General features: G+C 39.1%; 1 protein-coding gene across 1 annotated transcript in view; it reads right to left on the minus strand.

The window, feature by feature from the left end:
- The window catches only part of LOC116266820 (uncharacterized protein At4g10930), a 34,180-nt gene that overhangs the window by 2,455 nt on the left and 8,499 nt on the right, over window positions 1–23,226 (minus strand). The window contains exons 3-12 of the mRNA XM_031648221.2: window positions 16,397–16,482; window positions 15,365–15,455; window positions 14,744–14,793; window positions 11,905–11,971; window positions 11,711–11,820; window positions 6,187–6,252; window positions 5,409–6,082; window positions 4,662–4,758; window positions 627–1,893; window positions 436–510 (exon numbers count right to left, since the gene is read on the minus strand). Coding sequence (XP_031504081.1) covers window positions 436–510; window positions 627–1,893; window positions 4,662–4,758; window positions 5,409–6,082; window positions 6,187–6,252; window positions 11,711–11,820; window positions 11,905–11,971; window positions 14,744–14,793; window positions 15,365–15,455; window positions 16,397–16,482 — 2,583 coding nt within the window. The remainder of the gene's footprint in view (window positions 1–435; window positions 511–626; window positions 1,894–4,661; window positions 4,759–5,408; window positions 6,083–6,186; window positions 6,253–11,710; window positions 11,821–11,904; window positions 11,972–14,743; window positions 14,794–15,364; window positions 15,456–16,396; window positions 16,483–23,226) is intronic.

The following is a 23,226-nucleotide window of genomic DNA, read 5'->3' on the forward strand; positions in this document are numbered from 1 at the left end:
AAAAAAACAAAGACCTGACCTCAGAAACACAACAAAGTAAGGGTAGGGCTAAAGGAAAATCGGAGTGACATTTTTACCCATCAAAAAACGGTTCTGTAGCTGTCACTCAGTTAACGAATTTAATATGTTTTAATCATGATAATGCAACAATATGTTCAAAAATATTAATTCTGTTTCTTTGTTTATCTCAGAATCTTATCTCATATGGAACTCAGATTGCCATAAGGAAGGTCTTCTTATAAAAAGACTCCAGCGCAATATATTTTATGGACAACAAATATAATCTAATAAATAAATAACATCAACAAATTTCATTAAAGACTTCAAAGTTTTATAGTTGAAACTTGAAAGTTGAAACAACTAACTAAAGTAAATTGTCCAGAAAGCAGAACCACATAATCAGTAAACAACTTAAAGACGGGTAGTCTCACAAACCTGCCTTATTGATGTAGGTACTTTACTTTGACGGCTAGGTGCCAATGTGGGTCTCATATCAGCAGGAAGCTGAGCCTATTTGTGTTAATCAATCACAAACCAGTCAGAAACAATATGCAAAAAAACAAAGCAGAAGTGACAGAAACCAATTTGCAACTATAAGATTTAAAGAATAGCAGAAACTGACATACCAGTAATGGAAAGTTTCCATGAAGATAGTGTTCATCTACCTCTCCACTTTTGTCTCTATCAGTCATAGCAGTCTTTCTTGCAAGAACTGCAAGAGCCCATTTTCTTTTGTCAGCCTTCACATCACCAGATGTTCCTTGTGCTTCTTTCATTATGTGAGTATTATGAGAACTGGATGTGGAACAAGTTTTTGCTCCTTGTGCTGCTAGACCTCCATGCGTCTTGTCTGACAAGGCTCTTGCCTTGCTTGGAGAAAAGGTGCCATGTGACAGTGTTGTAGAAGATTGCTTGTGCATTTTAGCTGAAGTAACTCCAGTTGGCTCAGAAACATTGCTTGAATCATTCATTTTCTCTGGTTCATCCTTACTTGATGTTGTTAATGCAGATAATGGCTTAATGTCTTCCTTCCTTGGAAGGACAGATGCATCAGCTAAATATAGTCTAGAAAGTATCGGATTAGTCTCTTCTTTGTCACACATATTTTCAATTTTCAACTCCTTCGACCAAGACTCAGGGTTCTTTCTTAGTTGCTCCAAAACAGATTGCAGGGTTTCCACTTTCTCAGAGTTGGTGTGCAAGCACCTGTGTTTCCAGAATTCAATTTCCCAATCACGGTCCCATGCACGCCGCCTCCGTCCATTGGCTGTTCCATATAACTTCCGGGTCAGATTCTCACGTATCTTTCCTTTTTGAAGTAGTGATTGCTTTGCTTTTGCAAGAGAAGCAAAAACCTTTTTGTCTTGCTCCTTACTCGGCTTTGCTATTGCTGCTCGGAATGCTGTTAGAAGCTTCAAATCAAGCAGATCACCTTTGCCAGCAGTTTCCAAAGCTCCATCATTCACAGCATCATCTACTTCCTTTTTGATCTTCTGTACCAGTTCAGATGCTTCATAATCATCTATGCCCCTTCGCATGATCTTTTTTATTCTAAAACCAGCAGCATTTCCCTTAGTCTTTGTAGCTCGGGCTCCACGAATAGGGCTTGCAAGCTCATGGAGGCTCTCAGGACCAACCTCCTTAACAAGACTCATTATGTCAGACAAGTTCTCTTCCTTAACAGAAGTTTTTCTTACTTTTTTGCTTTTCAAGCAAGTAACACGCTTAGAGTCTCTGTCTGATGAGTCTGAACCAGAAGCATCATCCTCTGAATTCAACTTTAGCATCTCCGAATTCCCCTCTGACCTAATTCTCTTTTTATGGACAGTTCTTGTCTCACTTTCTCTGAGGGTCTGACTGTGTTCCTCCTGATCATTCAATTGCATGACATCCCTAGAGGATGAAAATATCCAGTATGTCAGAGATTTGCATATATAATAAATCTGAACAAGAAGAGTATATACTATTGAAATAAGATCTCATTAACGAGCAAAACATATAGAGAAGTTGATCTAGGAAGTCGCAGAAATCATAAAATTAACTTCAACAGATGCAAGGGATTTCATGGAATTAGATCATGATTAAGCATGTCAACAATCAAATAGACTGTTGGTAGGCAGTGACCCCACAACATAAGAATCACATGAACAACGTTGTTAAATCCAGCCTAAAATGGATCCATGCACTCAGTATCATGGAACCAACCCCCCCATTGTTTGCTTTCACATCCTATGAAGGCTATGAACCACGGTAATCAGTAGTAGGATACTTATGTTTATAAAACCTTCAGACAAATTCACAAAAACTTTGATATAAGACTATTTTCAGGTCTTTCTATGTTTCAATCCACATGACTATATGGTACACACATCCTGGTGTTGAGACACTAGGTCCCAACGTCAACTTGGCTCTAATATCAATTGTAATGACGTGGTCCAATATTGATATGTGTGTCTGGTATGCCATCCCATCTGCTCAGTAATTGGCTTCAGTTTGCACCTTAAAAGGCTACCACACTAGGACAACCAGTAGAGGTGACGCAGTGGGGAAGATGACTGCTCCTCTAACCCAGGGGGAATGCCTAAATTGAACTAAGGAAATCAAAGAGAACATGAAAAGGAACAGAAATAACTGCAAGAATGGAAATTCAAATAAGATTAGGGTTTCATTAAACTTCAGCCTAATTACAAATGCGGCCTAAACATCTTTTTATAGCTCACAAACGGATCCTTGGATCTGGATCCAAAACAAAATAATAATAAATAAAAACCTAAAATGCTAAACAAGATCCAAATAAAATAAAATAATAAATAAAACCGAAATTGAGACTGGTTCTCCATTTTATGCTGCGCTCCTGCATCATTCTCCCCGGGTTCTCTGTCCGGATCTGCTCATGTGACTGCTGGTGACCCACGATGGTGGGTGATTCAATCACCGCTCATTCAATGCTCGCCTCAGTCACCTGTTTGTCTTTAGCCAGTGGCAATGACAAGGGTTCTCCGACATACTTCTTCCCCACAATAGGAGGCACTTCAATCGCCACAATATCATCCTCATCAAGTTATGATTGCTGTCCTGAATGGCCACCATTGGCTACAGTGTTCATCGGTGCCTTCATTGTTGGCGTTTGAAGGATGCTCTATCCCTTTGGTACTTATTTTTCATCGACAGGCCATTTTCAACGTGCAACATCCGTGCTTCCATCAAATCCATCCTTTTCGAGCAGTTAAAAAGTCTTTTAGTCATCCTTGCTTCTATCGAATTCAACCTTTTCGAGCATTCAGAGAGACCTTCATTTATCTGTTGCATATCCTTTTGCAGGTTTATCATCATCCTCAGCAGCTATAACATCCTAGGGTTTTGCTTACCTGCCTCTGCATTTGCCTTGATGGCTGCTTCTAGCATAACAAGATCGTTAAGTCCTCACTCATCGTTGAAGATAGAGGAACTTAGGCTCTGACACCACTTTGACGCAGTGGGGAAGATGACTGCTCCTCTAACCCACAGTCAATGCCTAAATTGCACTAAGGAAATCAAAGAGAACATGAAAAGGAACAGAAATAACTAGAAGAATGGAAACTCAAATAAGATTATGGTTTCATTAAACTCCAGACTAATTACAAAAGAGGCCTAAACATCTTCTATAGCTCACAAACGGATCCTCGGATCTGAATCCAAAATAAAATAATAATAAATAAAAACCTAAAATACTAAACAAGATCCAAATAAAATAAAACCACAATGGAGACTGAATCTCTTTTTTTGTGTTGCGCACCTGCATCACCCAAGTTTGCAAACCCTTAAAGATTTCTCAAAACCTTTAATACAAGACTTTTCAAATCCTTTCAGACACATCAGCTGTTACAGACATATAACTGAAGTACGCCAAGAACCAAATAACTTCAAGTTATTCATCTAGAAAGAGCCAACCCACAGAGGATGCGATGGACCATCATTGATGTCTTTGGAAAAAATATGCACTTGATACACAGATAAAGAACCTCTTACCATAAAAATAAACAAGTATACAAGATTGTGTCTGATCGGCATGTCAAGTCTGGTACTACCAAGCCAGCTCTTATAGGAGACAATTCAAACAATGAGAGAGACAAAAAGGAGTTGCTCTCAGAAAATGGCAAAAATGGTTACCCTTCAAGACTTTTAAGTAGTCCTTGGCAAAAGAAGGCCCCTACTGGAAAAACATGCTTAGTCTATATCTTTCTCACTCATCCTTCATGCAAAATTGACATAAAAAAATAAAAATAAAAATGCAATACATGCCAATATTTAATTATATTCAGTTCTCCCTAGACCAAGGAACCACGTCTTCTTTTTACTGACTAAAAGCTCAAAGCCGAAGGACGTCTAGACTAGAGAACAAGATGCATTCCAAAGTGAATTTCCTGAAGGAGTTTTAAACTTGGAACATCCATTCAACCCAGTGTATTTACTCCTTCAACACAATGTCCTTTCTGACAATAAAGGAAAAATGATTCCAATGTGCACAGGTGTCGGTAGCAAACAGGCCAGCATTCATCAGTCAGTGTTATCTGGTAAGTAAAATACACATAGGGTGCAGACAATTATGTTCCCAACTTAGCTACTTCACTATAAGTCATAAATATTAAGCACAAGACAGTGGGATACAAATTGGAACCAACCTGGATTTGTCCATGCGCTTTCCACCAACACCAGCATCATCAAGATTCTTCTGACTGGACTCTTCAAACTCATCATTTTTGCACGTCTTATCATGTACTACGAGTTTTCAAAAAAATTTATAGGGTATCAGACATGTTAAAAAAGAACATGGAGCAACTTCAGCAAAAGCAGTGAATTTTAATTATAAACAAAATAAACAGTCAAAAGTAGAAAGTACACTATTAAATAGTCAAAGACTCAAAAGCATAAAACACCCAGTCCTTCTCTAAAGACAAGTTTCTGTCTCCCAATTGCTGGTATCTAGGTGGCACTTTCACTAGAAAGGAAAGCTGGATATGCATGGTACTAGTAGGATCTTATTCTTTTAAGAATCTCTATTCCATGAATGCCTATTGGAAATAGGTGGGGCCAGTAACCAAGCAAAATTAAGTTTAAAACATTAACTTGAAAACTGCAGCACTATCATAGTATCATGCATACAGAATGAAAAGGTATCGAGAGGATATCTACATGGTTCAAAGAATTAAAGAATACTTATATTTCAGTTTTAAAATTAAGACAAACAGAGAATAAAAAAGCCAATCCTCTTTCCCGTCTGTCATCTAGTCTGTATGTATTTCAAGGCACTTGACTTAAACCCATAAATCCTAGGCAGACTAGGGAGTGCCTGGGGCCTAGGCTAGGGAGTGCCTTGGTGGGGTTTTTGGATACATAGCATACTATGCAGAAATAACTGTTTTGCTTACCTCGAAAATAGGGTTCAGCCATCAACCCTGGATTAAGATTAATCCTGGATTCTGTATCCAGTGCTTGTCTATCCTGAACAGTGGAAGCACCAAAATTTGGACCTAGTGTTTTAGACAAGTTATGAATGTTTGGCTCAGGCTCTCCTGTATTTTGACTAGATTTTGAAGGTGAAAGCAACAGCAAGTCTTCAGATAAAGGTAAGGAGAATGATGTCCCTTGACCATCAGCAGGAACATGCATTTTCTTTTCATGTGCATTTTCCTGCGCTCCACAAGAATAACCATTTAAAATTTCAGTGGTAGGTGTTGAAACTGAGCCACAGCTCTGAAGATTGCTCCAACCACAATCATCAAGAAAGCACGATGCAGGTCTAGGCACAAATTCCCCACAATTATTAGTGCCTAAGACAATGGGAAGTGCTTTGTCATGCTTCTCCTCAATATCTGATAGAATTTCACTAGCAACATTTTGGCCATCATCAGTCAGCTCCTTTCCATCAACCAGAGAAATGACGATTGCAGTTTCTCCAGCATCAGCAACAGATACTGCCAGTTTTCCAGATAAGGTCGTTTCTGTCGGGCATAAGGAACTGACAACTTCTGAAACGAAATTTTTGTTTGATTTCTCGCTGGAAATTGAATCCGATTTTTCCAATACTTCAGCAACATTGCACCTACATCAGACACTAGCCCATTAGAAAAATTTGGCCCTTCTAAAATCAAAACCGAATGGTGCCATGTAGCAAGGTTAAGCTATTCAATATCAAGAATTCACTACCTAGGACACAACCATGAACTTCCATACGAGCTATTTGGATCAAATCCAACACAAAATGCATGATACCTGCAAAAGAACAAGAAACTGACATCAAATTGGATACAACATATTTAAGATACATTAATGAACCATTATGAACTACAATGGCAGTTGCCAGACTGCAAGTTATAAGTCAACAAGATTTTATCAAGCAAAAATCTTATTCAGGTATTGCCCCTGACACTATTATTTGTTATTACATGGTTGATTTCAATTGCAGGATTTTCTAAACCTAATTGTCATTGTGTAAGTGATGGACCATTTTTATGGTTATATGTTAGAGGATGCTCTACTTCACAATGAGGCATAAAGCTGTTAATGGACATCAACAATCATAGACCAGTCATTAAACCTAAGGTATTACCGGGCCATTGACATCTGAAAGAGGTTCAACAAAAAGTATAACAAATGTTTACACTAAAAAAATGGAGTATTAACAATAAGTTATTAAGGTAATCTATAATAAACCCAAAATTCTCTTACTATGTCACGTAGATACAGGTGTGGTTGCTGGTGTGGACAACAGGATAGAGCAATTTCAAAAATGTGGGTGCAGGGGCACAACTGTATAAGTAAAAATAAACAAAACAAAAGGACTGTCATATGGACACTGCTATTAGGCTGCCACACCTGCATCGACACGACGCGGGTGCAGGTGTGGATGGGGCTGCAGCCCGAATTAGCACCCAAAAAAGTCAAGAAGAGTCAAGTGCAGTCGGCCGCACCCGACCAATTTTGTCCATTTTGGACGCGCACCCGACTCGCGTCAAACACAAGTTGGGTGCTGTCAAACCACGTCAAGCTCATTTTCGTCACGTTTTTTATATATTTTATATTTTTAATTTTTTTAAAATAAAAAACAGAGGTGTTAGGGCACAATCACACCCCTCTTTCTCTCCTCCCACCCCGCGGTTGCATCCTCTCTTTCTCTCCTCCCCTGTGTGTCCCTCTTTCTCTCCAATGGAGACTGAGATTTCCAGCAACTGAAGTCGGCAGGTGGGTTGAACGACGGCTGGCGGTGACGTGCGATAGCTCTCCTAAGGCTATGGCGGTTTCTTAGCTTATTTTCGGTGGTTTTTCAGTCATATTTCCAGCAGTTTCTCAGCCTTATTTCCGACAATTTATCTGTTTGTGGTTTGATTTCTGCCGTCTGCTCTTCTCAGCCTTATTTCGCTGTTATTGCTATTTATTGTTGTTTATTTTCAGCAGAATGGGTGCTTCTATTTTTTGTTTTATAATTAAACCAGCTCATCTTATTAACTTATATTTACTTATTTACTGGTTTTGTTGTTTTTCCATGCTTATATTATGTTGCTCTTCCGTGTCTTGTTTTTACCTGTTTAGCATGATTTGTAGTTTCATGTTATTAACTTACATTTGCTGTTTATATTTCCTGTTTATATTGATGTTTTTCCTTGTTTATATTTTGTTGTTTTTCCGTGTGCTTTTATTGCTGTTTTTCTTTTTTTTGTACTCATACTGCTGTACATGTATAAAAATTATATTTTGAGTGAAATTATAAATGTGTTGTAGTTATAGAGTTATAGTATCCATATATAGTTGTTGTCACATTTTGTAAATTGTAATTACAATTTATAAAAGTTGCTAAATTTGAATTTTTCATTTTGAAGGTAAACAATGGCTGACAAAAGGAAAGGAAAACATGTTCAAATCCTCCAGCAGCAGGTTCTATAAGATTTTGTAATATCAGATTACTGTGTCATCCACCTAAGACTTATCCACTGAAAAATAAGAAAGAAAGAGAAGAGAAGTGCCAAAGGATTGTCAGTATTTGGTATATCAGCCTCGATATTCACCCCAGTTCAGTCTTGCAGAAAATAAGGAAGAAGAAGACAAGAGGAGAGATTGGAGAATCTGGAGATGACTGTGATAACTGCATGTACTCACAATCCTAGAATTTTATTATCTCACCTTAGATACAAGGCCAGAATAATAAGACAAAAGGATACACAAAATTACTTCATATTCCATTAATGAAACATAAAGGCACGTGAGAAATAAAACACCTATTCCTAACAGGTTTGGGTCTGAACCAAGATCCAAACCCATCTGGTCATCCTTTAACATCCTCCCTCAACTTGTGCATGTTTCTTTTATCATGCACAACTTGCTCTTCAAAAACCAAACTTGATGACTAGTTAAACCCTTTGTAAGCAAATCAGCAACTTGATTATCGGTGCGAATGTAACATGGCTCAATCTCCTTGTCCTAACCTTTTGACGAATGAAGTGTTGATCAATCTCAATGTGCTTTGTGTAAATCAGGCCCAAAAGACAACTACTTCAAGAGAACCAGCCTTGAAGCTTTCACCAATAAGTCAAACTCACAAGACCTCACACAAGAGGTGAAGAAGAAAATATATTAACCACAATAAGGGATACAAGAATAGGCTAAAAAGCCATAAAAAAAATATTGGAGAATGTACACTATTTATAGAGGAAAGAGCGAAAGGAAGGAGAGAGCTAGCCGTTGGGACTAGTTCCATTCTGGAAATCCCTAAAAAGAGAGGGGTAAAAGAGGGAAAATAAAAATACAAAAGAAATGAAAAAATACATGAGAGTCATAAGTATCCAAGTATATATAATTGATACATATAACATATGTTAGATGACTAATATATGTGATACATATATATATATGTATACATTTGGGATACATACATTCTAACACCCCCCCTCAAACTTACGGTGTGATAACCGAAAGTTTGCCAAGGAGAAATTGGAATCTAGCAGCAGCAAGAGCTTTGTTGAAGAAGTCGCCAAGTTGATACTCATATGGAACATAGGAGAGATCAATGTTTTTCTGAAGGAATTCTTCACGAACATAATGACAATCCATCTCTATATGCTTTGTTCTTTCGTGAAATGTGTGATTGCTAGTAATATACATTGCACTTTTGTTGTCACAACAAAGTTTGATAGGATTCGTGATATGAATTTTTATATCTTTCAGTAAGCTTTTGGGCCACACTATCTCCATTGTTATAGTTGTCATTGCACGATACTCAGCTTCTGTTGACGATAATGACACCTTATTTTGTTTCTTGCATCGCCAGGAAATTAAGGAATCACCTAGAAACACACAAAAACCAGTGGTGGAGTGCCTATTATTGGGATCTCCAACTCAATCAGCATCGCAACTAATTCTAATACAGAAGAGGAAGACAGAAATAGTCCTTTGTTGATTGTGTTTTTCACATAACGCACAACCGCAGTGCCGCTCCCTATGTCACATAGGTATGGGTGCGGGTGCCAGTACGGGTACCGGTGCGGGTACGGGTACGAATCATTTTCCAAAAACTTGGGTACAGGGGTACGGCCGTACACACATATATATATATATATATAAATATATATATATATATATATATCAAAAAAATTACAAACAAAATAGCATATTCATAAATCATTAAATCATGATTCAAAATTTGTAGATACTAAGAATTTCAAGACAAAAAATTTGTCTTTTAAGAGTTCCAAAGGGCGAAAAGGCGAGGAACGAGAGAGGAGCAAGGGGGGAGAGGTGAGAGGATGAGAAAGGTAAGAGGGGTGAAAGGGGCGAGAGGGCAAGGGACGAGAGGGGCGAGGGGGGTGAGGCAAGAGGGCAAAGGCATCGTGCGAGAGAGGGAAAAAAATGGTTTTTTAAAATGTGCAATGGACGATTTTGGACTCGGTCAACTTTGACCGAGTCTGAAAATGGTCGGATTCGACCTCGGGTACTTTGACCATACCCGTACCGGTACGGTACTGGTACTGCTCCTTTGGTTGCGTTGGCTGCGTTCTTTCTAATATATCTAGAAATCCATATATGGACGAAGTATGTTATTGCACTTACAAATAGTCAATTATCAACATATGTACCTCCCAGTCCAGAAAGGTTGCAAATATAACTTCTTAAGGATGATGGTCAGGTTAAGCAAAGTTTAGAAAGAAAAAAAAAAATAAATGGAACGTGACTGGGATATCAATTGTTTCTGATGGGTGGGCAGATATTCAAAGACATCCACTAATTAATCTTATTGCCGTTGCACGTGATGAGCCAATATTTTTTAAGGAAATTGATGCATCTGGAGAATATAAAGATGTTGAATATTTGAAGCGAATATTTTGCAGAAATCATCAAGGAGGTTGGTCCTGACAAAGTAGTGCAGCTCATCACAGTCAATGTCGTTGTATGCAAAAGTATTGGACTGAGTTTTGAGGTATGGTTTTCCACATTTTTTGAACTCCATGTGTTGCACATACTTTCAATTTAGCACTGAAGGACATATGCAATCCTCCAAGTCAAGTCCTCAGGGATATGAGCTATTCTCACAGATTGAAGATATAAAAAGAGATGTAACAAATCTTAGAAATTTCATCATCAATCACCAGCATGTGTCTATTTCTGGTAGTTATTCTTATTTGAGATTGTTAAAAGTTGCAGAGACACATTTTGCTTCAATAATTGCCATGTTGAAAGCAATTTAAAGAGCGCATGATGCATTGATTCAAACATGCAAGCATCAGCATCGGTGACATTTACACATATCATAGGTCAATATGAAAATGCCCATGTATAGTTGTGAGAATAGATAGCAACTCCATTATTTATAGTTTTTTCAAGAAAAAAACATGTGAAAGGGCTTGAAGGTGATTCCCATGCGTAAAGGGGTGAACATGCAATCCTAAAGGCATACATCATTGGATGCATGTAACAAATTTGCCCATGTAACAGATGGTAAATGGGTACTCTTTACATTGTGTTGCACAGAAAAGCTTCAATACATGACATAGTGTATTGTAATCTATGTCACATACGTACAAGGTACCCATGTCGACATGGGTACACCCTAGGACATGGCCCAAAAATGGTCAAACCAGTGTCGGGTGCAGTCAACACACCCATGGCCATATCTGTCTTCTTTTGGACTCGGTCAAAATTGACCAAGTCCATTTTTGTTCACTAAGTAGGTTTTCTTTTAAACCATCATGTTTATACAATGGAAATGAAGAGCCCTTGATAGACACGAAAAGGCTGTTCATGTTCTTTGTGGTCTAACTCCACCTATTCAGCAGGATCTTCTGGCGAGACTTCCCATAACCCAGCAATTATCCGGCAACCTAATTTTCTTTAATAGAACTTTCTATATTATTTTGTTAGCTTAAAACCTCTTTTTTTCGTTAGCTTAAATCTTATTTGTGTGTGTATGTGTGTGTGTGTGTGTGTGTGTGTGTGTACAGTCGTGTCCCTTGTACCTAAATTTTTTGAAAGTGCTCCGCACCCATACCCATACCGGCACCCATACCTCCACCTACATGACATAGAGTATAATAGAGAATGATACTAATGTAACGCAGAAACACGAGATGCAGTTCTACAATCTACATATACCAAACTCATCAATGATAGCTGCAGAAAAATTATGTTTGTCTCTTAGCTATACTAACTTTAAATTTCTTGGAATCTTGCCATGTGCACTTACCAAACATCACATGAATCACAAGCAACTGATGTATCAAGAGAAAAACTGTCTTCAGCTGTTAACTGTCCATTTTGTATCTTGCAACCCTCATCTCCTAAACATGCAACTGCCTACACAACTATATTTTACAAGTTAATGGAGGATATAGAAAAGATAAACTATTACATGAAAAACAAAAAATAACTGTTTATTACATCTTCATCAATATAATATGAAGGAAATGAAAGTGTATTGTTCTTCCCTTGAACACACCAATCATCTCTGCACAGCACAGGACAATGAAAATAAGATTCACTATTATTTTTGTACTCCATAGTCCATCACAAATCCAACATAAGAAGGTCATACATATAGGAATCACATTGAACTTACAATAAAAGAATAAAACAATTCTGCAAGCAACAATCGAGTGAAGATCATGACAAAAGAATACAAAATTCCACTATAACAGAATTCTTTAGTACTCACAAATGAACCAAATGACATTGGTGAGACAACAGCACCTAAATTTTCTCGATGAAGAAGAGTCACCAGTGGGTATAGTTTCTCAAAGGTCAAACCCAGTCAAGAAATCCAAGAGCAAGATCCCCTTGTAAGTTATGATAGGAGAGGATATTAAGAAAGCCACCTTTTTGAGTAATGCTTTTGGCCAACCTTCCATTCAGAGTAAAAAGTGGAAACCTTATTGGAAAATAATTAACAATCATTGGGAAATCTTCCTCACCCTTTTCATGCAGCTGAATATTATCTCAATTCCAAATACCATCATAGTCCACATTTTTTTAAGGTACGTCGTATCCTTTTTATTGTTTGATTATGAAATGTCATTTACCACTATAAAGTATCCAAGTCATGTCGTTATCTATTGCAATTGACAAAGCATCCTGAGATAAGACATGGTTAATTCAATCTATTGAAAAGTTGAAGCTACATGTCCCAGTAAGAGTACAAGCATGAAAATAGGTGTCATATTCACTACTTTAGGTTTTTTTCTATTTTCAATATTTTATTATCACTTAATAACAAAATTAATTTCAAATGACATGTAAATATTTGTATTTTGTATCCATCTTTTACTTAAGATATTTGAATATGCAAGTGAAAACTTTGGTACTTCAATAGCTATTATGATTAGAGAAAAGCACAAGCCAGGAAATAGACAAGTGTGGATGTGTTGTGTTGTGCAAATGAATACTTCTCTAGACAACTTGACATTCTTGTATATTTGCACTATGATGTGCCTTTTTGCAGCAATGTGGTGAGAAAAAATGCATGGAACATGTTATCATGATACTAAAAGATTGATATTTGTATACCTACACAAGAATCTTCTTCTTTTGGATCGCAATAGAATTAAAGCACCTTCGACCAAATTCACACAAGGAATAAATTTGTTCAGAAAAGCATTAATTAGCTAGCTATTGTCTATTATTATTAACAAATGCAAGAAAAACAACTAAAGATAAGTTTTTTGGATATATATATATATATATATATATATATATATATATATATATATATATATATATATATATATATATATGCACTCATGGATGAATTGGTCATCCAAGGACTTTAGACAAAAGGCATAAATTTATATGACTACTCTATTGTCACAAATATCGTTTTCGGGTATTAAATGGTGAGGTTTTGCTCAGGTACAATACGGCAGAGTTGCTTTTATAGGAAAAACCTCGGCACATTTTAAAAAAGTTAAAAAAAGGAAAGATCCTAAAAATAGTATGTGAAAATGAAAAAAAATCTGGTAACTAAAAATGTAAAAAAACACGAGAACAAAAAATTGCGAAAAATGAAAAAAGAAACACAAAAAAAGTGCAAAAAGAGGACGTTTTCCTTTTTGTGTTTTTCTCCATTTTGCTTTTTTTTTTCCTTTTTCTGGCTGACTCACTTTGAACTTTTTTTCACGTTGTTTTCAAATAAAATGCAATTTCTATGACACTGCTCTATATTATCACTTTTTGCTTTTCACATTTTTTCACTCTTTCTATTAGACAATTAAAGTAATTGTATGTTATTTTATTGAATAAAGCATTTCTAAGGAAATCAGAGATGGAGGCTGAAAACATTGAGGGAGCCAAATTTTGAAGATGAAGGTGGTGATGGATGTGAATATGTATGAACATATATAATAGAAAATACACCCATTATTGCCAAGCCAATTAAGCCATTAACCTCCAGTGCCAAAGAGGAAACGAAGTTCAATAGCAGTTGGAGACTATCACCTAAGGTTTAAAGACTTTTTGAGTCTTAAGTCTTGATTTCATATATCATATTTTGCAAAATTGGTAGTTCAAAATTTGAGTTTTGCTATCTCTGTATTTTGCAATCAATAGAGTATTGTTTCGCATGTTGAGTTTTTTGTAATCAATGTGGTGATTGGTTCATAACTACTTAGCTTCTTGTGTGAATCTTCTAATCCATTGGAACATAGAAGATTAGAGCTATTGTTTACTTATTGAATCTACAGATAGCAAATGAAAAGTTAAAGGTAAAGCTAACTAGGCTTAAGTTGAACCAAAGTTACCCACTTACTTTATAGTATTGAACTCTTTATTTTTGGACTTAGTTTTAGATAATATCATAATATACAATACATACATGTCGACTTTGTTAACTCTTGGACAGTTGTAAAGTTTGAAAATTTTGATTTTGACCTTAACACTTGCTTTTGTTAAGTTGCTTTCTATTGATATGTTGATAGTTGATACTCTATGTCGAAGTATGCAACTATAGAGTAGCTTAACTGCCCAGTTTCTTGTAAATATAGTTTGTCATGACCTTATTTTATGCTAATTTGATTTGTTTTTTGATAATACCAGTAGACAAGTCATTTTACAACTTTTGTATTTAAGGACAAGTTATATATTGTTTTTCTTTCAAAAACAATAGTTAACAAAACATACCCAAGTCACCGAGTTGTTCCACCAAGTCACAATTGAGTCTCAAGTGATCGGACCTTAAAACATTGGGAGAAACTAAGGAACACCAAAAACTAATTTACAAGCACAATACCTGGAAATGGTGCACTCCTCACCCTTCAAGCCACCAATTGTATCATACACCTTTCAAGGAGAAATTAGGTAAATTTTAAAATGCATGAAAAAGCAATAATTAAGCACGCAGAAACTGCAGGCAATCAAAGAATATCTACCAGTATCATCAAAATCACAAAGAAATGGTCGTCATCATTGTTCCATAAATTGTCTTTTATCATCTTTTATTTCGCAGTATAAATTAAACATGACAACAAAGCTTAACATAGGAACTTAAAATCCTAAAATCTTTCTTCTTAAACAACAGCGTAACCAAGTTATTAATATTTTAATACATAATATAATCCTAAAAATTTAACAACTTACGTTGGATCATCTTGATAACAATTATTGACAACAAGAAATCAAGAATTGTGAAGGTCAAATTTCATTATACTATCCGTACACTGAGCCTATGTTATTCTAGCTGTTAATTTACGTTGGTGAGAGCTACTATATAACACCACCTTGGGTCGTTAGGAAGCAAAAATCCATTTTCTCAATGAAAACAGTATGCAGCAAAACAATGGAAACCTAATACTTAGTTATCATGCAATCAATTCTCAACTCCCAAAAATTTTTCTTGGATGTTTTGACTTACCGGAATACAAGTAATCAGTTTGAATTCATTTTTACAAAGTGGACAAAAATTTGTAATGGTAGCCCAATTATCAACGCATGTGAAGCAAAACCTGCAGAGGCAGCAAGATTTGTCAAGAACAAAATTACAATCTAGCAAAAGACAACTTTCAAAAGGCGAACACATAGCACAAATTCATCTGTATAACGTTGCTGAATGATTAAGATACAGTGTCAGGTCAACCAGCTTAATATAGACTGCCTCAACATGCCCTTAGATTTCAGCTTTATCAAGTTTCAAAGGCTGTTTTTCATGCTGGACAACAGCTTTATCTCAAACAATGATAGTGTGTGAGGTAGAAAATCCAATGGCTACTCATCTGTGACAACAAGAGACATGCCGATTGGGGCCTATTTCTTGACAACATAAGAGGACACACTTAGATATGCTAAATCATGCAAACATCAGCATTCATTTCACATTGTTTTAAGCGGTTTTTAATTATTTTATGAAGAAACAGCTTTAAATATATACAGACCCAGAAATATTGCCTTCCATTGACCACATGCTAAGGAAACAACAGCATCAGATTGATGCCCTCATTTATAACCTTTAAATAAAAAAATAAAAAAATAAAGAAAAGAAAGAAGGTTGTAGGTCTGACCCATAAAGTAAATTATTCCATTCACATATCCTTAGCTGCTTGCTTGGCACCACCATGTTATACGGGTACAGGACCATAATAACTTCGGCAAGCATGGAATAGGTACACATTTCTCACATTTACATTTACATGCATAATATAAGCATACACTCTCATAGTCCTTTTTTGCTCATCAAATGTTTATTTCTAATATCTTTCAATTAAACAACGCTTCCCCCATGTTTTCCCCCAAAATATCTAAAAATCTAAAATATATTAAGATTTCTCCTGGAAATTTTTCAAAAATGTGACCAGTAACTATACCCTCAAGCAGTAAAGATAAGAAAAAATGCTGGACCAAAGGGGTCAGTGTTCATGCATTTATAGTTTTGTGTGCACCAAGAATATACCAGTGATTGCAGCAGTCTAAAACACCTCTATCAATAACATCATCCATACATATTCCACATTTTCCATTTCCAATGGCCGCATGATCCTGCAAAGTGAAGAGTGGAACAAGAGAAAATCAAAAAGACTATTCAAATCACTATCTATTTGCTTGTAAAATTTGAGTCTGAATAGATAAATTAACAGGAAAGATAATTGACGATGTATCTCAGAGCATGGTCATGCACGTGCACGTATATCAGATTAAACGTGAGAACATTTTTTGTGACTATGTTTGAGCCCATGTACCTGTGCCAGTGAGGTGGTACAGGGACAAAGGTATGTCTCACAAGACTAGGTGCATATGGATCTAATCAGGTCAGATCCAGATCCACCACTTTTTCGCAAACTTATAATGCAACATTTCCAAACCCAAGACCCCATCATGACTTCTCTTTTTCCTGTTTTTTTCCCCTAGATCTGCACCAGCCTCCAGCAGCCTGATCCAGCCTCCAATAACTGGGATCAGGCGGAGCTTTCTGCTCACCATCAGCAACATCCTTGCAAGGTATGTATGGTTTTCTGTTATAGTTTCTTTCATCGTTCATCATTCTTTTATAATTTTTCTTCCATTTTTTTATTATTTTCATTTTACTGCATGTTTTGAATTTTTTCTCCAATAATTCCTTATTTTAACAAGATTTTTGTCGTCCTTTACAAGTTTTAGAGTCGGCATTAGATTAAGCAATCCTTTCTTCTTCAAAATCCCTGTTAACGATGTTCACCTAACTAGCTTTATGTATTGTTCCTTCTTTGCTTTTTAATTACACCATGGTGGGCAAAAGAGAAGAATCACGTCCAGTTTTAACGAAGTTAAAGGAAATATCCTACAAAATAACATGTGAAAAATGTGAAAATAAAATTGCAGTAAGTAAAAAAAATGTAAAAATGCAAAAAATTGAAGAAACGAAAAAAAGAAACACAAAAAAATTGCCAAGAAAACGTGTTTTTTCATTTTGGCGTTCTTTTCAAACAAAAAACATGTTTTTCCCCCTTTGTTGGCTGACCTGGCTTTAACATTGTTGATAGATTGTGTGTTTCGGGTCCGGATCCATACCCGACCCGCCTTGTAGCCCGTTTTGGGCACTACTTAAGTCATGTAACCCTAATCCTTATGAGTTAATGATAATCTTAGGAGAGAGAGAGTCTGGCTGCTAGTGGGCACCAACTCCTCCTCATTCGTGGTTTTTTCTCCCTCGTGTTGAGGGTTTTCCACGTTACATCGTGATCGTTGTTTCTCTCCATCTTCTTCTTGTTCGTATTTCTACATGGTATCAGAGCCGTGAAGTTCCGGCGTTACTGGTTTGTCTTTTGCCCGCGTTGGAGGAGGATTCGCCCAAGCACTGTTCATCGTCTCGCCCGGCACTGTTCATCACCCGTGCCCGACGCTCGTGCCCGAGCTTCGTCTGTCGCACCTGCCGCCGCCTCCGCCCAGCGCCGCTCAGGATTCCGCCGTCTCCACCTAGCGACGATCGGCCCAGCGACGCCCTGATCAGCGCCGCTCAGGTTCCAGCCGCTTCCGCCCAGCGACGACCTGCCCAGCAGCGTTCCTCTCTTCTGCTCTCTGTCACCCGACGCATCGCCCAGCGCCGCGTCATTTTCCGGCGGTCTAGCGCTGCTCTGCCTGGTTCCGGCGGTCTGTCTCCGCCCAGCGCCGCTCTCTCGTGTTTTTCCGGCGCCGCCCTCTTGTTGTCTCTTCCGCCGGTGAGGTTTCGGCGTTCTCCGTTTTGTCCGTTGCCTGCTCTCTGCCTTCTTTGTGTTGTATTGTGCTGTTGCTCCCTGCTGCCCTTGCTGCCTACTGGACTTCGCCCGTTGCTAGACTGGTCTGTGATTATGGCAGCTTCTTCCTCGTCAACCATCAACACAAATCCAACTGAAATCGGGGCTTTTAGAACTGAGAATGTTCCCATGCAGGTCATCACTCTTCGCCTCACCAAGGAGAACTATTTCTCGTGGTCGCCTGCTATGACTATGGGGATTGCTGGCCGTGGTCGGATGGCCTATATCGATGGGAGCAACCCCGAACCAGCAAGAACAAGTGATGTGTGGCATACTTGGTTTCTTGAGGATAATCAAGTGAAAACTTGGATTGTCAATTCCGTTTCCGCCGATATTCAGCCCCTTATCCTTCGGAAGAAGACTGCTAGAGACATGTGGGTTGTCCTCGAGCAAATGTATGGCCAAAAGAAAACGGCAATTCGTACTTACCAAGTAATGAAGACAGTCTATGGCATTCGACAAGGGAACTCTTCTGTTGCAGAGTACTATGGGGCTTTGAAAGCCAAGTGGGAAGAGCTTGACTATCATTCTGATATTCCTTGGCATTGTCCTCATGATCAGGCGCTTTATGTTGCTCATGAATGGGAAAACAGGGTGTTCCTCTTTTTAGCAGGTTTAAATGATGAGTTTGAAGGTGTTAGAAGCCAGATTCTGAATTCAGGGGAGGTGTCCAGTATTGAAGATGTGTACTCCTGTGTTGAAGCGGAAGAACAGAGAAGGCTAGTTACAAAAGAAGGGAAGAGGGAACTTGTGCCCTATCACGAGAGATCCGCTCTCGTGAGTCGTGGTCCTGGCGGCCCGTCTAGATCTATTCGCCGGTGCACTCACTGCAAGAAGACAGGTCACACCGTGGATTATTGCTGGGATCTTCATCCAGAGAAGAAGGGAAACAAGGGGAGATCTTCTATTGGGAGAACGCCTGTGTCTGAGGTGCAAGCATCCAGTGGAGAAAAAGTCTCCATCTCTGTTGACCAGCTTCGTGAACTAAGGGCTTATTTGGGCAGGATCGATGTCAACAAGATTGAGACCTCAGAGGAAACTACAGCTAATCATGCTCTTGCAGTTATTGGCAACCAAGGTAACTCTTCTGTGGGGGAATGGATTGTCGATAGTGGTGCTACTCATCACATGACAGGTAATCCAAAATTGTTTCATGAGTATAAGTTGTCCTCGGGAAAGGAACGTGTTTCTCTTGCAGATGGTTCCTCTACCTGTGTGGCAGGCGAAGGCACTTTGTCCTTGTTGGACAAATTTCATGTGCAGGGCGCTTTACATGTTCCCCAGTTTCCTTTAAATCTCTTGTCAGTCAGTAGACTTACTAAAGAATTGAATTGTGAACTTATATTCTCTGCCGATCGTTGTGTTTTGCAGGACTTGGTGACAGGGAAGAGGATTGGGATTGGTTTAGCTTCTGATGGCTTATATCGTCTTCCCATACGTGTGGCTACTGCTCTGTTGACAGCGATCCGCAAGACAGATAAGAGAAGAGAAGATTGTCTTCAGTCTTTTATGTACTGGCATGAACGTTTTGGGCATTTACCTTTTGGGATTTTGAAACATTTGTTTCCAGACTTGTGTTCCTCCTTTGATTTGTCTTTCATTTCTTGTGATGTTTGTCAGTTTGCCAAACATGTGAGGGCTTCGTACCCTCTTTCTTCTAGTTGTGCTAATGAAGCTTTTTCCCTGATTCACTCTGATGTATGGGGACCTTCGGGCATTCATACCCGTCAAGGTTTCCAGTATTTTATCACTTTCATTGATGATTTCTCTCGTGCTACATTTATATACTTGTTAAAAGACCGCAGTGAGGTTCCTCGTATCATCGAGACATTTATTCTTCTTGTGCATACTCAATATGGTGCGAATGTTAAAACTTTCAGGTCCGATAATGCCCGTGAATACATGTGTCAGCCTGTTGAGGAGTTTCTTAGACAACGGGGGATTGTTCATGAGACATCTTGTAGTTACACCCCCCTCAAAATGGGGTAACTGAAAGGAAAAATCGTCAACTTCTTAATGTCACCAGGGCTCTTTTGTTTCAGAGAAATCTTCCTAAACACTATTGGGGTGATGCAGTTCTTACTAGTGCCTATCTTATTAACTGCATGCCCAGTCGTGTTTTGAATGGTAGGAATCCCCACTCGTTGCTTCCTGGCAGTCGTCCACCATTTCCTCTTCCTCCTCATGTTTTTGGTTGTGTATGTTTTATCCATGATCACAGTCCAAATGTCAAGAAACTTGATCCTAGGTCTATCAAAGGTGTCTTTGTTGGATACTCCCCTACGCAAAAAGGATACAAATGTATTGATCCTATTACTGGTCGAGTTTATGTTACGAGAGATGTTACCTTCTTGGAACATGCCTCTTACTTTGGTGAGAATCCTCTTAAGGGGGAGCAGTCTGTGGGCAGGGAAGAGTATTCTCAGAGACAGGAACTTCAGTTTATAGATTTTTTGGACTACAAGAAAGCAGAATCACTTACTACTATTGATGTGCCTGAGAAGGAGGAAAGGTGTGACAATAGCATTGAGAAGGAAGGCCCTCAGTTGTTTGGACAGTTCTACTCTAGACGAGGTACTCGGACGGAGATGATGACTTGTGATGCTAGATCTACTTCCAATCCCAATGCCACTCCTTCCCTGGATGAACCAAGTCCTATCGAGGAGACCGTGGAGACTCATGATGAGGTTGAAAAGAAGAATGAAGATCTTCCCATTGCCCTGAGAAAGGGTGTCAGGTCATGTACTCAACACCCCATTGGTAATTTTGTTTCTTATTCCAGACTTGAAAAAGATTACAAGTGTTTTGTTTCTACTCTTTCTTTGGCTGTGATTCCCAGGACTGTTGCTGAAGCTCAAAGTGACTCCAAGTGGGCTGATGCAATGAAAGAAGAAATAGATGCCCTAAGAAGAAACTTGACATGGGAAGTGGTGAAGATTCCTGAAGCCGCTCACTTAGTTGGATCCAAATGGGTGTATACCATCAAGTACAAACCAGATGGGAGTGTTGAAAGATATAAAGCTCGACTTGTGGCCAAGGGGTTTAGCCAGAAATATGGAATTGATTACTTGGAAACCTTTGCTCCTGTTGCGAAAATGAAGACTGTGAGGGTGGTTATATCCCTAGCTGTGATGAAGGAGTGGAAGATGTATCAACTGGATGTGAAGAATGCATTCCTTAATGGTGACCTCGAAGAAGAAGTATATATGCATATGCCTCCAGGATATAAAGAACCAGAAAAATGTTGTAGGCTGAAAAAGGCCTTGTATGGCCTTAAGCAATCGCCCAGAGCGTGGTTCGAACGACTGAGAAGAGTGATGATACGTCATGGATACAAACAAGGAAATGGAGATCACACTCTGTTTGTGAAGAAGAAGGAGAGCAGGGTTACTCTCCTGCTCGTCTACGTAGATGACATGATTGTTACTGGAGATGATGAGGAGGAGATTATCAAACTAAAAGGGTTGCTGGCTACAGAATTCGACCTCAAAGATCTTGGCAAGCTAAGGTATTTTCTTGGTATGGAGGTTGCTAGGTCTAGTACTGGTCTTGTACTAAACCAAAGGAAATACACATTAGATCTACTGGAAGAAACTGGTAAATTGGGATATAGACCTACTCCTACCCCATTTGACACTGGGCACAAGTTGAGTCTTAGAGATTGAGAGCCTCTCTGTGAAGAAGACAAGGGAAGATATCAACGTCTGGTTGGGAAGCTGATTTATCTTACCCTCACGAGACCTGATATCACCTTTGCGGTGAATGTTTTGAGCCAATTCATGCATGCACCAACCGATGCACATCTGAAGGCTGTGGACAGAGTGCTACCTGAAGAAAAATCCTGGCAAGGGACTACTGTATGTGAAACAAGAGACTGTGGAAATCGAGGGCTATTCTGATGCGGATTGGGCAGGTTGTGGTGATACCAGACGATCTACTACAGGGTACTGTGTCTACTTGGGAGGAAACCTTGTTGTATGGAGGAGCAAGAGACAGGATGTTTGCTCTAGATCCAGTACAGAGGCAGAATATAGGGCAGTTGCTATGGGAGTGTCAGAGTTACTATGGTTGAAGATATTGTTGACTGACATTGGAATAGAGGTTGAAGGACCTATGAAGATGTACTGTGATAACAAGTCTGCAATCAACTTAGCCAACAATCATGTTCTTCACGACAGAACAAAACATGTTGAAATTGATCGTCACTTCATTCGGGAAAGAATTGATGCGAAAGAGTTGATCTTACCTTACATGAAGTCTGAAGACCAAACAGCTGATGTTCTGACGAAAGCTCTTCCTTCAGCTTCATTTGAGAGGAATGTATCTGTTAGAATATATTGTATTGGGAACCGGGTCCATATCTGGACCCGGTCCTATGTGGCACGGATACCGAGGCGGGGCTCGGTACCCTAGGCGGCACTCTTCCTCTCCCTCCTATATATTCTTCACTTACATGTAATTGTTGAGTTAAGTGAATATTAATTTCTCTCTCCTAGGGTTGCGGTTTGCCCCTAGGTCAGAGCTTCCCCGTGGTTTTTCACCTCTTTCTGAGGTTTTCCACGTATATTGTGTGTTCTTTCTCTGCTCTCTCCTTGTGGTTCGTGTCCCTACATGGTATCAGAGCCACCGCGTGTGAGATCGTTGGTGTGCAAGTAGTGTTTTTTCCGCCGTTCACGTGCCGCCTCCGTTGCCGTTTCCAGCACCGCCGCCGACACTGTTCCCAGCGCCGCTGCTGTTGCTGCTTTCAGTGCTGACGCCGTCCAGGAACGCCACCGTCCAGGAACGCCGCCGCCGTAGTTCCCAGCGCTGCCCTGCCGCCGTCGCCTGGGTTATCTCCGCTGCTCCCAGCGCTGCCCTGCCGCCGTCGCTGCTCCCAGCGCCGCCGTCGCCTGGGTTATCTGCGCCGCCGCCGGGTGTCTTGTTTCCGCCGTCGTGGGTTGTGCCCTCTCTGCCGCCGGTTGTGACCTTCTTTTGGGATTGCGATGGCTGACGCAGCGATGCCCAAGCTTGATGA

The sequence above is a fragment of the Nymphaea colorata genome, chromosome 13 (assembly GCF_008831285.2).
Source record: "Nymphaea colorata isolate Beijing-Zhang1983 chromosome 13, ASM883128v2, whole genome shotgun sequence".
Taxonomy (NCBI): domain Eukaryota; kingdom Viridiplantae; phylum Streptophyta; class Magnoliopsida; order Nymphaeales; family Nymphaeaceae; genus Nymphaea; species Nymphaea colorata.